Source organism: Gopherus flavomarginatus, chromosome 11, assembly GCF_025201925.1.
Source record: "Gopherus flavomarginatus isolate rGopFla2 chromosome 11, rGopFla2.mat.asm, whole genome shotgun sequence".
Lineage (NCBI taxonomy): Eukaryota > Metazoa > Chordata > Testudines > Testudinidae > Gopherus > Gopherus flavomarginatus.
The window spans coordinates 51,232,552-51,246,023 of NC_066627.1; the positions used below are offsets into that span (position 1 = coordinate 51,232,552).

The 13,472-nt window shown below is 50.1% G+C and overlaps 1 protein-coding gene across 3 annotated transcripts in view; it reads left to right on the forward strand.

The window, feature by feature from the left end:
- DNMT3B (DNA methyltransferase 3 beta) overlaps window positions 1-13,472 on the forward strand; it is a 49,247-nt gene that overhangs the window by 12,264 nt on the left and 23,511 nt on the right. For all 3 annotated transcript variants that reach the window (XM_050917710.1, XM_050917711.1, XM_050917709.1), the window contains 4 exons: window positions 2,836-2,942; window positions 5,845-5,997; window positions 6,351-6,542; window positions 11,992-12,150. In XM_050917710.1, the coding sequence (XP_050773667.1) occupies window positions 2,836-2,942; window positions 5,845-5,997; window positions 6,351-6,542; window positions 11,992-12,150 (611 nt within the window). The remainder of the gene's footprint in view (window positions 1-2,835; window positions 2,943-5,844; window positions 5,998-6,350; window positions 6,543-11,991; window positions 12,151-13,472) is intronic.

The window sequence follows — 13,472 nt, forward strand, 5'->3', positions numbered from 1 at the left end:
AAAAGAGCTCCAGCATGGACCATACGGGAGATACTGGATCTGATCGCTGTATGGGGAGACAAATCTGTTCTATCACAGCTCTGTTACAGAAGACGAAATGCCTAAGCATTTGAAAAAAATCTCCAGGCTATGATACAGAGTCCACAGCACAGTGCTGTGTGACAAGCGTAATGGGAAGCCAAAGAATCAAACTGACGCTCATGAAGGGAGGGAGGGGGTACCGAGGACTCCAGCTATCCCACAGTCGCTGCAGTCTCCGAAAATCATTTGCATTCTTGGCTGAGCTCCCAATGCCTGTAGGGTCAAACACATTGTCCAGGGTGGTTCAGAGTCTGTATCGTCAATTTACCACCCCTACCCCTCCGTGATAGAAAAGGGGGAAAAATTGTTTCTTGACTTTTTTATATGTCACCCTATGTCTACTGCGTGCTGCTGGTAGACGCGGTGCTGCAGCAGTAAACAGTAGCATCCTCTCCTCTCCCCTCCCCGGTGGCAGATGGTACAGTGCAGTAGGACTGATAGCCGTCCTGGTCATGAGCCCGTGAGTGCTCCTGGCTGGCCTCAGGTGAGGCCGGCCGGGGGCGCCTGGGTAAAAATAGGAATGATTCCCGATAATTCCGAGTAGATGGTACAGAACGGCTGGTAACCGTCCTCATCATAGCAACTGGGGGCTGAGCTCCATCAGCCCCCTCCCTTTCATGTGTAAAGAAAAGATTCTGTACTGCCTGGACTATCATAGCAGCGGGATGCTGGGCTCCTCTCCCCCACACCGCTTAATGTCCTGCCTGGACTATCATAGCAGCTGGAGGCTGCCTCCCCCTCATTTTATCTCACTAAAAAGTCAGTCTTTCCTATTTCTGCATTCTTTATTACTTCAACACACAAATGGGGGGACACTGCCATGGTAGCCCAGGAAGTTTTGGGGAGGAAGGAAGCAACAAGTGGGGTTGTTGCAGGGACACCCCCTAGAATGGCATGCAGCTCATCATTTCTGTGGGATCTGACATGGAGCGGCTGTGCTCTCTGATAGACTGGTTCTCTAGTACACTTGCCCCATATTCTAGGCAGGACTAACTGTATTTTTAAATACCATAAAGGAGGGATTGACTCTGGGAGTCATTCCCATTTTTGTCTTTGCGCCCCCGGCCGACCTTAGCCAGGGCACCCATGACAGCAACAGACAGTACAGAACGACAGATAACCGTCATCTCAAATGGCGCAGCAGACGGTACAGAACGACTGATAACCGTCTCTGCTGTCATGCAAAGGCAAATAAATGCTGCTGTGTAGCGCTGCAGTACCGCCTCAGTCAATGGCATCCAGTACACATACGGTGACAGTAAAAATAGCTGAACGGGCTCCATGGTTGCCGTGTTATGGCATCCGCCAGGGCAATCCAGGGAAAAAGGGCACGAAATGATTGTCTGCCGTTGCTTTCCTGGAGGAAGGAATGACTGACGACATTTATCCAGAACCACCCGCGACAATGATTTTTGCCCCATCAGGCACTGGGCTCTCAACCCAGAATTCTAAGGGGCGGGGGAGACTGCGGGAACTATGGGATAGCTACGGAATAGCTACCCACAGTGCAGCGCTCTGGAAATCGACGCTAGCCTCGGACCATGTACGCACACCACCGAATTAATGTGCTTAGTGTGGCCGCGTGCACTCGACTTTATACAATCTGTTTTACAAAACCGATTTATGTAAAATCGGAATAATCCCGTAGTGTAGACGTACCCACAGATTAACACGTCTGCGACTCTGAAAGTTCTCATTTATGGAAGGCTGGATCCTGCTCTCCTTGAAGACAGAGGGAGCTTTGCCATTGGCTTGAGAGGGAGCAGGACTGGGTCCAAGGTGGGCAATGAGCAATAGCGCAGATTTGCATGCTAGTGTTGGGTGTGCTTGATGTATTTCACTGATGCCACACAAGTTAATAATAAACCACTGGCATCTTCTGAGCCGTAGAGTACATTGCAGAGACATCATAACTAATAATGGCAACACATGCTCCTATTGCAAATTCCCTGGAGCTAAGTGACAGACTGTGCCATCCTGAATCATGTGACAAGCTCTGCTCTGCCTCCCTGAGTCAGTTGACTGCGCCACCCTGAGCCAGACAAGCAACAAAGAGGACAAATAAATATGCACAAAAGGAGTGTTGCCAACTCTTGCGATTCTGTCAAGAGTCTCGTAATAGTGCCCCAGCTCTTGGAGTCATGTGATTAGGTCAGACTGCCAGCTTTAATTAAAAAGAGGAAGGAGGAAACTTCTAGCCTGTGTGGCTGTGGAGAAAGGCTTGAAAATACAAAGAGGAGGTGGCAGAGCGGCTTAGGGGGTTGAGCACTGAATTGGGACTCAAAAGACCAGGGTTTCATTCCTGGCTTTGCCGATCACCTGGGGGGAATCACCTTCTGTGCCTTAATTTCCTCATGTGTAAAATGGGGATAATGATACAGATGTCTTTTGTAAAGCGCTTTGAGATCTGCTGCTGAGAAGCTCTATCTGAGCTGGCTGTTACCATTATTGCACCCTAAAGGCCTAACATTCATCATTTAAAAGATAAAAACCCTTTACAATTTTTAAGGCAATCTCACGATTCCAGCTGACTTGTGTGAATGCTTGGGGTTTGCAATCCTGCAGAAGTGAGGTCTGAGAGTGTCAAAATCTTCAGAGTTGGGTGAGATTTCTTCCCTAGGGTGGGATGTGGGTGAGATCTCTCTTTCTCCAAATAGGACTTGCTGATTTATACCAAATTCCATGCTGAGGTAAGTGGGTCCCATTCCAGAACAACTGACTGACGGCAGTATTGTTTTGGGCTGTTTCCTGTAGATGCTGTGGACCTACGATTAGTGTCCACTAGGAGCAAGAAGATTGGCAAGGAAGACCTCTCCAAGCAAGACCTACGTTGGCCCGTGAAGCTCAGGGAGGCTCCAGAGGTCAGTTTTTTCTTCCCACAGAACATCGTGCTCTGGTCTGCAGTTCTAGTTTTTCTGGTCTGTATTGTATGGTATCCTGTGAATTGTCACAACAAATTTTTTGGTGGCCTCAGAGTGCGACCACCAACTCTTGCCTGGCAGCAAGAGATGCCCCAGGGAAAGTGGTTTGGGAACTCACCGGCTGCTTATGAAGTCCCTGGCTCCCCGTGCGGGAGTGGGAGATCTGCACGGGGAGTACCCTGGCAACTGAACCCTGCGGCCACCTCCATTGCAAGTGCCTCCGGCGCCCTGTACACCATCCCCACGTCTTCAGAGGCACTGCCTGGAGCCCCCGAGGAGGCTGCACAGTGCAGGGCACTGATCCCTGTGGTGGCCCCAGGGCAAGCACCAAGGCAGTGCACCTCGCTGCCCTTAGTAACAGCTATTCAGGAGCAACAGCCGTGTGCTGCTTTGCCCCTCCCTCCAATCTCTGCCCACACTTTGGAGGCTTTTTGGCGGCAAAAAAATTGTTGGTGGCCGCATTTGAGAAACACTTCACATGTCTGTATGGTGGTTTAATAGCTCATTCGGTTAAACAGGCTCACAGCTCGTTTGTGAAGTGCTGCTAATAACTGTCTGGGCCAAATTCTGTGCTCCTCATTTGTTCTTTACTCCCGTGGCCTGAGGAAGTGCTGCGGGAATTGACCCCAGGGGTGGCTCTAGCTTTTTTGCCACCCCAAGAACGGCAGTCAGGCAGCCTTTGGTGGCACGCCTGCGGGAGGTCCCCAGTCCCGCGGATTCGGTGGCATGCCTGTGGGAGGTCCCCACTCCCGTGGATTCGGCGGAGTGCCTGCGGGAGATCTGCCGGTCCTGCGGCTTTGACATACCTGCTGCCGAATTGCCGCCGAATCCATGGGAGTGGCAGACCTCCCACAGGCACGCCGCCGAAGGCGAAGGCTGCCTGACTGCCGCCCTTGCAGGGCCCGGCAGGGTGCCCCCCGTGGCTTGCCGCTCCAGTCACGTGCTTGGAGTGCTGGTGCCTAGAGCCGCTGCTGATTGGCCCTGTGACAAGACTGGCAGCTTCTAGTCAATCTGGACCGTGCATTTGATCCAATCTGGCCCTTGTTACACTCTCTGTCGGCAGATCGGGAGCCAAACTGCTCTAGCTTCTTTCTTGAACCAGAGAAATTCCAAGGAGCAGTTTAATCAAAAAGAAAACCAAAAAGCCAAACAGTATTCAGTTATAGCTGGATTATCTCCTGTTTACAGAACGAAGAGCATGTCAACAAGAGACAGACAGTCACTAATTCCCTCCCCTCGCCCTGCAGAGCGCCTGGGGGGATTGGAGTGCGGTAGAGGAGGGGGCAAGCCTTACATTCCTTTACAAGGGTACATGGTCTCGTGATCCAAGCGCGAGATCGGAGCTTTAATCCCAGCTCCGCCATGGATGGTGAGACCTTGAGCAAGTCCCTTCCCCGCTCTCTGCCTTAGATTCCCTGTCTTTAAAATGTGGGGGAAGTACCTGCTTGCACGGGAGCTGGGAGGGCTCTTTCACTGATGCTCCTCACGTGCTTTGAGACCCTTGGGTGGAAGGTGCTATAGGGAAGGTCAAAGCCTTGCTGAGAGTGGAACTGGAACCAGCTCGCAAACCTTTGCCTCCCCCAGACACGAGCTGGGACTTTGCTGCAACTGGGGCTCATTACTTTTGCCTTTCGCTTCCATGTGTAAAATGATCATGAAATCAGAGGTCTTTCTGGCCTGCAATGTAACTTTATTGTGTTGACTTGGAAACCCCAAAGCTAGAGATCTGCCTGTGAGTACAGACCTTCCAACGGCAGAAACCCTGAAATACACCCAGGGGTTAAAATTCTGTTTGCTTGAAGGGCCTGTTCACCCCTAGGCTGGTTTGAAGACTTGTTTTATTTTAAAGTTCTGTTACCCTAGATGCAGGAAACCCGCCTGCTTTAGCATGTTTCATTGAACATGAGATCTACAAACCACAGGGGAAAAGCTGCCATGGGAGGGAGCCTCTGCAGTGTGTGTGTGTGTGTGTGTGTTTGTGTGTGTGTGTGTGTGTACACACATGTACATGAGGGCTGGGGCCCTAGGAAGGGACTGCAGAGACAGAACCTTCTCCCCCACGTACAGCCCAGCTGCAGATGCTGTGCTCCAGAGTCCATAGCATTCCAAAGAGCTGCCAAATCTCAGGTCCTTTTTATTGCCTTTTAAACATGTTTGTTAGTTACCTCTCTGCCAAGAAGTGGTAGTTTTAAGAGGAGACAGTGTCAGTGAAACACAATGACTGAAAACAAAAGTTGTCCCTCTAAATACGGATCCCTTCTAGGATCTGGGCTGGGCTCTCTTGGGGCAAGATAACTGCTCCAAGGAGAGAATATTGGGTTTCTCATGGGTGGGATATCAAGTAGTTTAAAGGCACCAGGCCCATGCAATGAGATGCTGAGATACCACATGACAATACACATTGTTATTGTAGCACCTGTTGGCTCTAGTCAAGATCAAGGCCGCATTTTACACTGTACAGTCGCACAGTGAGAGGTAGTGTCTGGCCTGCAGAGCTCTTGTTGAGGTAAAACAAGTCCAGAGAGATGCAGGGGTTCACCCCACGTCACCCAGCAGGTTTGTGCTAGAGCTAGGACGAGAACCTAGATCTCCTGCCTGCAAGCTAATGCCCTGCCCGCTGGACCATACACCTTTTGTAGCCCGTGCTACTGTCCCTCACAATTCAATCTCCAATTGCTGTTGGCCCTGCAAGGAGAATGAAACTGGCCCGTGATCACAGCATGGTCCTTGCTGTGCATTGTGGGAAAGCATCAGTACAAATTAAATGTATTTTCTGTGTTGACTCTATGCTGGGAAAAGAGCATGAAGCGTGTAACCAAGGCCTGTTCTCTCTGGGTTCCAGGTGCGACTGCGCGGTGCTGCCGGCTGGGAGAGCAGCCTGAGGCAGAAGCCTCCAGCTCGCAGGATATTCCAGGCAGGAGTGAATCTCCAGGAGACAAAACTTAAAGAAGGGAATGATCTGGAGCGTGACAGGGAGTCCCTGGCTCCCATTCGGGTAGGTCTGTGCTTGGGACCGGGGACCACACACAGGGAGAGTGTGAATTGGCGAGGGCAGAACTGAAGCTCACGTGGTGTGCAGCGTGGCTTCAAGAGCAGAGCTTTCTGCTTGCGCCTGTCCAGGGCTGTAGAGGAGGAGGCTGGTGTGAGTCTGGCTCTCTGATTCTCAGCCTGGAGACATGGTCTTTTAGCGTGTTTGGGGGATGCAGTTTGCAGGGATGATATGATGCAGGATGGGTCTGTGCTGCCTTCCTGGCCCTTCAGGCTTTTGTTCTCTCTCTCCTCCTTGCCCCTCTGTTTCCGTTCCTGCCTCCCTCTGCTGGCTACTCATGCCCTATTCCTTCTCCCCAGTGCTCCAAGAGGAGGACGGCCATGTCTGTCCAGGCGCCCCTGATTGACCTCACTGAGGAGGATTCCAAGGAGTCCTCCCAGAGCAGCAGCACCATGTCTGCCAGCAGCAGCCTGGAGGACCAGAATGGATCCCCCCAGCTTGTCGCTGGGAAGCAGGAGAGCAGTGTTGCAGGGGAAGTGGTGGAATACCAGGTAGGGGAGCCCAGTGATCCCTGAGCTGTGGCTGTTCCAGGCAAATCATTGTCTCTGCACCCAGGAACAGTATCGCGTCCTCACTGAGATCTTGGGACAGCAAGACAGTACCCAGAGCTAGGACAGACTCCCCAGATGAGGGAGGTATCTCATGGGTTTTTGCAGTCTCACACCCACCTGGCACATGATTTGGAGTTTCATGGCAACCTCTCTTCCTGCCTGCTGTTTGCCTTTGACTCCTCTGCCCTTGCACATGTCACTGCTCAAGGTTCCTCTTCCAGCCAGGTGGGCAGGAGACACAGGGCTCTGTTTAGGTGCTTGGTGGCAGCAGGTGGGATGAGTCAGCACAAGGTGACATTCAAGCCCTGCCCCACCATGGGGTCTGCCGCCCTCTGTGCGGTGCTGGCCAGGGAGGGAAACAAGCCAGGATGCCCAGGGGATGCTCTGGTTAACCGTTCTGTGGAGCCCGTGCTGCGCAGTACAGCTGCTTTCCCCCAGCAGAAGCCCTGAGGGCAGGGGGTGGTGCGGAGGATTAGAGTCCCCGGTGCGCCATGGCCCAGGCTGAGAGCTGTGCCCCTCGCAGAGCCTGCTGTTGCACACACTGATGTTTCCAGCAGGAGGTGCCAAAGAGGACAAATTGGTTGTTCCCTTGGGTGAGTGCATCTGTAACCAAGTGGGGATTTTCCCTTATGTTGTATGTGAGCCTATGTGAGTCTTACTGTTTTGCATGACTACTGTGTGTGCCTCAGTTTCCCTGTGTGCTGCACCAATACCTCAGTGGTGAGGCTAGGGGTTGTGACTTTGGCTGAGACCTCTGGGGCAGGTGAGGCTGCTCCAGCTGCCTGCAGGTAGGCTATGGCCAGTGCTCTTCATAACCTGAGACCCAGGAGCGGGATGCAACCAGGTGATGACCAGGTGACTTTTTGCCTGGGAAGGGAGACAAAGAGAAGGAGGAGCAATGGAGGTTGGGTCGTTGGAAGAGTGGGAGTCCAGGGCTTCTGGCCCAGGACTCCCCAGGATGGACTTGGCTGAAAGTCACTGATTTCTGTGCTAACAAGTTCTGTCCTATGCTGTGTTCCTGTCAAATAATAAACCTTTTTACTGGCTGGCTGAGATCACGTCTGACTGCGGAGTTGGGGTGCAGGGCCCTTTGGCTGCCCCAGTAGCCCTGCCCGGGCGGACTCGCTGTGGGAAGCGCACGGTGTGGAAGGGGGTGCTGAATGCTCCGAGGTCAGACCCAGGGAGGTCGAAGATGTTCAAGCTTCCTGCCCTGGCAACAGTCTGCTCAGAGAGAGGAGGCTGCCCCAGAGTCCTGACTGGCTTCATATGGAATAGTTCCAAAGCATCACCCGGTGACTCTGTGACCGCGTCCCAGTGCCAGGGCACAGTCAGAGGCTTGCTGGAATTGTGCAATTGCATTTTGCTACATAATTAGGCACCTAATGCGCACCAAAGCTTAGCCTGAGGATTTGCACGTGGGATGATGGTGCCTCCCCCACCCTACTGATTAGATTATTGAAGAAAGGCCTTAGTTTGGATTTGGCTTGTTTGCTTTGTGTTCCGTGCAGGACCAGGATTTGGGGCCCCCCTCAGGGTTATTCTTGGTTGCCCATCCCCTTAGTTTCTTCTCCTTTTTTCCCCTCAGACCTTTTCCTTTCTCTTGCCCCTGGTCAGGAATGGGGTGGGAGGGCCTGTTGGCCAGGAATCACTCTCCCTCCCTGTAGTGCCTCCTGTGTTAGAGAAGACAGGCCTTGCTGTAAAGGGTAGGAAAGGGATTCTTTCGTGTGCTGCTGGACAGGGGCAGATCTGGTGGTTCCCTCTAGCCCCCTGACTGACTAAGAGACTCTGCTGTGTGGGGTCCCCCGGGGCATGCCATGCATCCTGGCCAAGGTGAGCGATGCAGTGGATTGTGAACTATACTGCCTAATAACTGGTCAGTAATTATGGGCCTTTCCTGACACAGAGCTGATAGGGAGGGATGGGGCCTGCTCGCTGGGTCTTTTCTCAGACGCAGTCCATGCATGTAGGATGCAGTGCCCCCTACAAAGAGCTTTGAGTGCCCTGTGCTCCTGTAAGGGCTAAGTATGCACCTTGCAGGATCAGGCTCTCAGAGGCACATGTACCCCAAAGTCATGCTATCCCACAAGTGTGAATTGGGTTCACGGATTCCAGACTCCAGCTGCACAGAAGTGACACCACAAATTGTGACAGTCCAGTGGGGGCTGAACCACTGGCATGCAAAGAACATGTGTAACAACCAATAGCAACTGGAAAGAAACCAGAGCCAAGAGATCTCTCCATCCAGAGAACCTTCTTGGTTCTGCTTTCACTAGCCTACTTGCCTTTCTCCCCAGTTAATGTGGGGTTTAAGTGATCAGAGTGCTGGCCCAGCCATTGGTTCCCAGCACTCTGTCACACCATCAACACTCTCTGTGTGATGTCTATATTATCATCTCCTTCACGGATGAGTTTTCCACCAGCATGAAGTGGTGCAATTCCATCTGGAATTAATATACCTCCCGGGAGTCTTTCTACTTCTGTTTTTGCAGCACTAGTGATGCACCGTCTCAGCTTGTCATAACTGATGCAGAGTCTCTGAAGGTGCAAGTCTGTGAGACCCAAACTCACGGTGTAGCTGTGCAGCAAGGCTTATGTGCAGTGGATTGCAGAATGCACAATATTTAAGGCACTTTCTCTGTGTGTCTTCAGAAGGATGGTGCTCATTGCTGGCTGAGTTCTGTGCCTGCTTATCTATGAAAGAAAGACCAAACTCATGCACCAGTTGGGGCACAAAAGTACCTGGCCTCTACTATCACTTGGATAATATTCTGAGGCTTTCATTCTTGCTCTTTCAGACTGAAGGGTTGAAGTGGTATTATAAAGAACCACTTGATCATTTGAAAGCAGTTCATCAGGCTCACTCACTGGAAGAACTTAAGATCTTGCTTCAGATGACTGGCAGCTTGGACAGCATCAGCTAATGTTATTGCGCTGCATAGAACAATGGTAGACTTGCCTTGTCCATGCTGTGCATGGAGTGAAATTACAGAACCCCAGTGTTTTTTCTAATCTTGCCTGTAAGTTGCTACTGGCATAGCTTGCTGTTTCTACATCCGAGGAAGCAGGGCTTTATATCTTTGTAGCAGCTTGGACAGGAGATGTTGTTTTGTCTCCAGCTAGGTGATACAATGCAGTGTTGTGAGGTGACTGGAGTGTTACTAGATGGTTTTGGGCAGGGCAAGTGATAAACAGCATCCTTAGCAGTTCAGCTTTTTACAGATACTCTGCGCAACATGTCGTCATCTCCACTTGGACTGCTGCCTCCCTCAGATTAGTTGCTCCCTCATATGTTTCTGTTTTATAGTGTGTCCTGTGTGTTTTTTTTTTCTCAAGCAAGCATGGCAGCAGGACCCGTTGCTGGAGGACGTGCTTGCTCTGATGGCTATAGAAGCAGGTGATCAGATTCAGAGTCTGTTTTCTTCCCTGGGTTCGACACAACTCTGACATGCGCCTTATTTCATGTGCTTGGGTACTTCTGAAAGCAACACTTGTGATTGAGCATTGGTGGCACATCACCTAAACTAGAAAACTCCCCCAGGAGCCGCTGATACAACTCACTACTCCTGCCTTCTGCTGCCACCATCACCACATTCTACCCAGCACTGGTGACTTTGGAGAGTTTTTTGCTTTCTTTTGACTTTCTTGACAGATAAAACATTTTTCAAAGTTTGCGGGGAGTTTTTTTCTCTTTGATGTAAGCGTAAAGGGGCTTGTATCCTCCATATCTTCATATACTGCAACTCCCCACAAAGGTAAAATTCCCAGTGTGTAGTGTGAGCATTCTCACCGTTTTTCATTTTGTACAAGTACACTGACTTGTACTAAATTGGATCTGTATGTTAGTATCCAAATTGCTATTTTTGTTTAGTGAACACTTTGAAGCCCAGTATAAAACTAGCTTCTCATTTCTTCACTGACCTGGGCGTAAGTGCCACTGAATTAAAAAGCTAGTTTCTAGAAATTTCAAAGGCCAGTACAGCATGCACAGGCAATTACACATTAAAACCTTCTACCAGGCAGACTAGGTGTGATGTATGTACAAATGGAGAAGCATTACATCAGGAATTCACATACATCTGTATCTACCCACTGTGCAGTACAAACTGTGGGGATGCAATCTATTGCTACTGGTGAACAACCTGCAGCGTGAGACTGATCTGGTCAGCAAATTTCATTTGAAAATATAAAAAACCTATTCTAATCACTTGTGAAATACTTTGGCAAACTAAGAGTACGTAATGTGAAGATAGTTCATGTGAGGTATTTTGCAAAATGTTATTTGTCATTTTTGCCACATGCTAATCAACATCATTTCTGAGGGGAAAAAAAAACTTGCACATGCAAAACCAATAAAAGTCTTTTACTATATTGTTGTTTGGTAGCTTTGGCCCTGAAATACCACACTAAGGTGCTGAAATTAACATAAACAGTAAAAGCCGTCATCGTCATGTTGCAGTATTCCTGGAACTATGCAAAAAACGTCACTGCCTCATTTTGGGTACCAGTGTTTCCCTTGCCTACAAGCTTATGGCACCACTCGAGTGCTCCATATTATATCTCATCTAAACGTACATAAAATAAGTTTTCAATTTCTATGTAATGTGGATGACTAGGGCAGGTACATTGAACTCCAGAAATATAGCCCTTTTTGGAGAATTGCTGCATGCCTAATAATACAGCATAATTCATACCTCTGAGGGAATCTGTGGGAGGGAAAAGGCCTCTGCTGGTGAAATGGGTGGAGCTCACTCACCTCACCAGTTTTCACCAGCTGAGGATGTGGCCAACAGAGTGAAGGTGGTAAACCCGTATGTTTCTGCATCAGTGAAACCAGGCACTTCTGAGACTGCCTTGTACGAATGCAGAGAAAAGGCTGCTCTGAGGTTTTTTTTGCATAGTGCAAGCCAGGACACAAGCAGGAGGGGGCATGCTGGTTGGGTGAGTGCAGGAGGAGGCATGCACTGTATGTTAGTGCCCAGGAGGCCTAGTTGGGTGTGAAGTTGCCAACAGAAAAAGCTTTCCCTCATTCTTCTGAAAATCTTACAATACTTCCTACAGACAGTTGCTTGGAACCAAAATTCCCTGTTCCCTAGTGACTTAGGGCCTGAACCTGGTCTCATTGATGTCAAGGGCAGCTTTGGCATTCATCTGGGAGGGAGTAGGAGCTAGCTTTCAGGGCCCAATCCTGTAAATGCTTACACACATGAGTAGCTGGACTCATGTGAATTGTGTAAAGGTGAGAGAGATGCAAACAATGCCCAGCTGCAATGTGTACACGAAGCAATTTCACAATCACTTGAGGGCGCTTGTTGGCTTTTCTGTGGGCTCCTCGTGCTATGTGTGGCTGGTGTTTGCTGCTGCTGATTTGCATTGCCCTGGTCTTTTTCAGGATGGGAAAGATTTTGGAATTGGGGAGCTCGTGTGGGGGAAGATCAAGGGCTTCTCCTGGTGGCCTGCAATCATCGTCTCTTACAGAGTCACGTCCAAACGTCAGGCAATCTCTGGAATGCGCTGGGTGCAATGGTTTGGGGACGGGAAGTTCTCTGAGGTACGTTGAAAGCACAGGGGCTGCGGATGCTCACTGCCCCCTCTAGCAGTCAGGTCAGGCTGGGGACTCTTGTCTTGCCGATTGCTTTGCAACTTGGGTTGCTGTGACCTGTGCCACTGCAGAGGCAGCCAGATGGCCAGTAGAGGGTGCCCAAGTCTCGTTGTGATCCCTCCAGGATCTTGATGCCTTGCCCCTATTTGCAAAGCCTGGATTGGATTTCTTAGCATGGTTTCATTCTCAAAAACAAAGATTCTGATAATGAACAAAAAGAGGAAATAATCCCATCTGCAGCAGAAGTGCCAGTAGAGACCGGAGCAAGCCTACAACAACAGGAGGGACAGCTTGTGAACGAGGGACTAGATTTTAGTGTCGGACGTCTCAGGTTGTTCAGATAAGAAATGGTTCTATGAAAAACACTCTGCCACAGGGGCTGGTCCTTAGCCGCACAGGTGCACCTTTCTCGCCTCCAACCCATGCAGAATGGGCAGGGAATGTGCAGATGGCCATTCGCATGGGAAGTCGCCCATTCTACACGTGCAGAATGGATGCCCCAGTGAATGTTGTGGGTGATGCTGTGGAGGCTAGTTGAAAATGTGGGCTTCAGGGTCCTGTTAGCCTGGCGAGATCCTCTGAGAGCACCTTGGAGCCTCAGGTGTCAGCCATTTATTCCTATGTTCTTTACACTCTCCCTTACACTCACTCAGTCTCCCCATGGCATGGACCCTCCTTCCAGCAGAGTGTCTCCCTCCAGATGCCCATTAACAATTCTGTGCATGTTGGTGTCACTGGAGAGCAATGTGAGCCCTGCCTCCCACTCCCCAGGGACAGTGCGTGGTGGGTGAAATCACTGGGAGCTAGATGCTGGATCTGAGCAGAGCTTTCTTGGGGGAAACAAACCGTGTCTCGTAGGCACCTTGTGTGACCGGATGTTTTGAGAGTAAATGACAAGCTGACTCTGTGCCTGGCTATTCAAGCACCATTTACAAACGCTGCTAATTGCCTTTCTGTTCATTGCAAGTTCCTTCTCTGCAGGACTAAATATTGTAAATCTAGACGTGCTGTAGTGTGCCTGAGGCAAGGGACTGGAGCCGAAACACCTGTGCTCTATTCCTGGCTCTGCCATTAACTCACTGTTTAGCCTTGAGCGAGTCTCTTATTTTCCTTGCAGGTGGGAGGAGATAATGCAACTCAGTTTCATGGGGATGTTGCAAGACTTAATGTTTATAAAGCTTTTTGAGGTCCTTACCTGGAAGGAGCTAGATAAGTGCCTGGTACTTCTTATTATTTGTATTTTATTAATAATAATAATATCTGTTATTAAG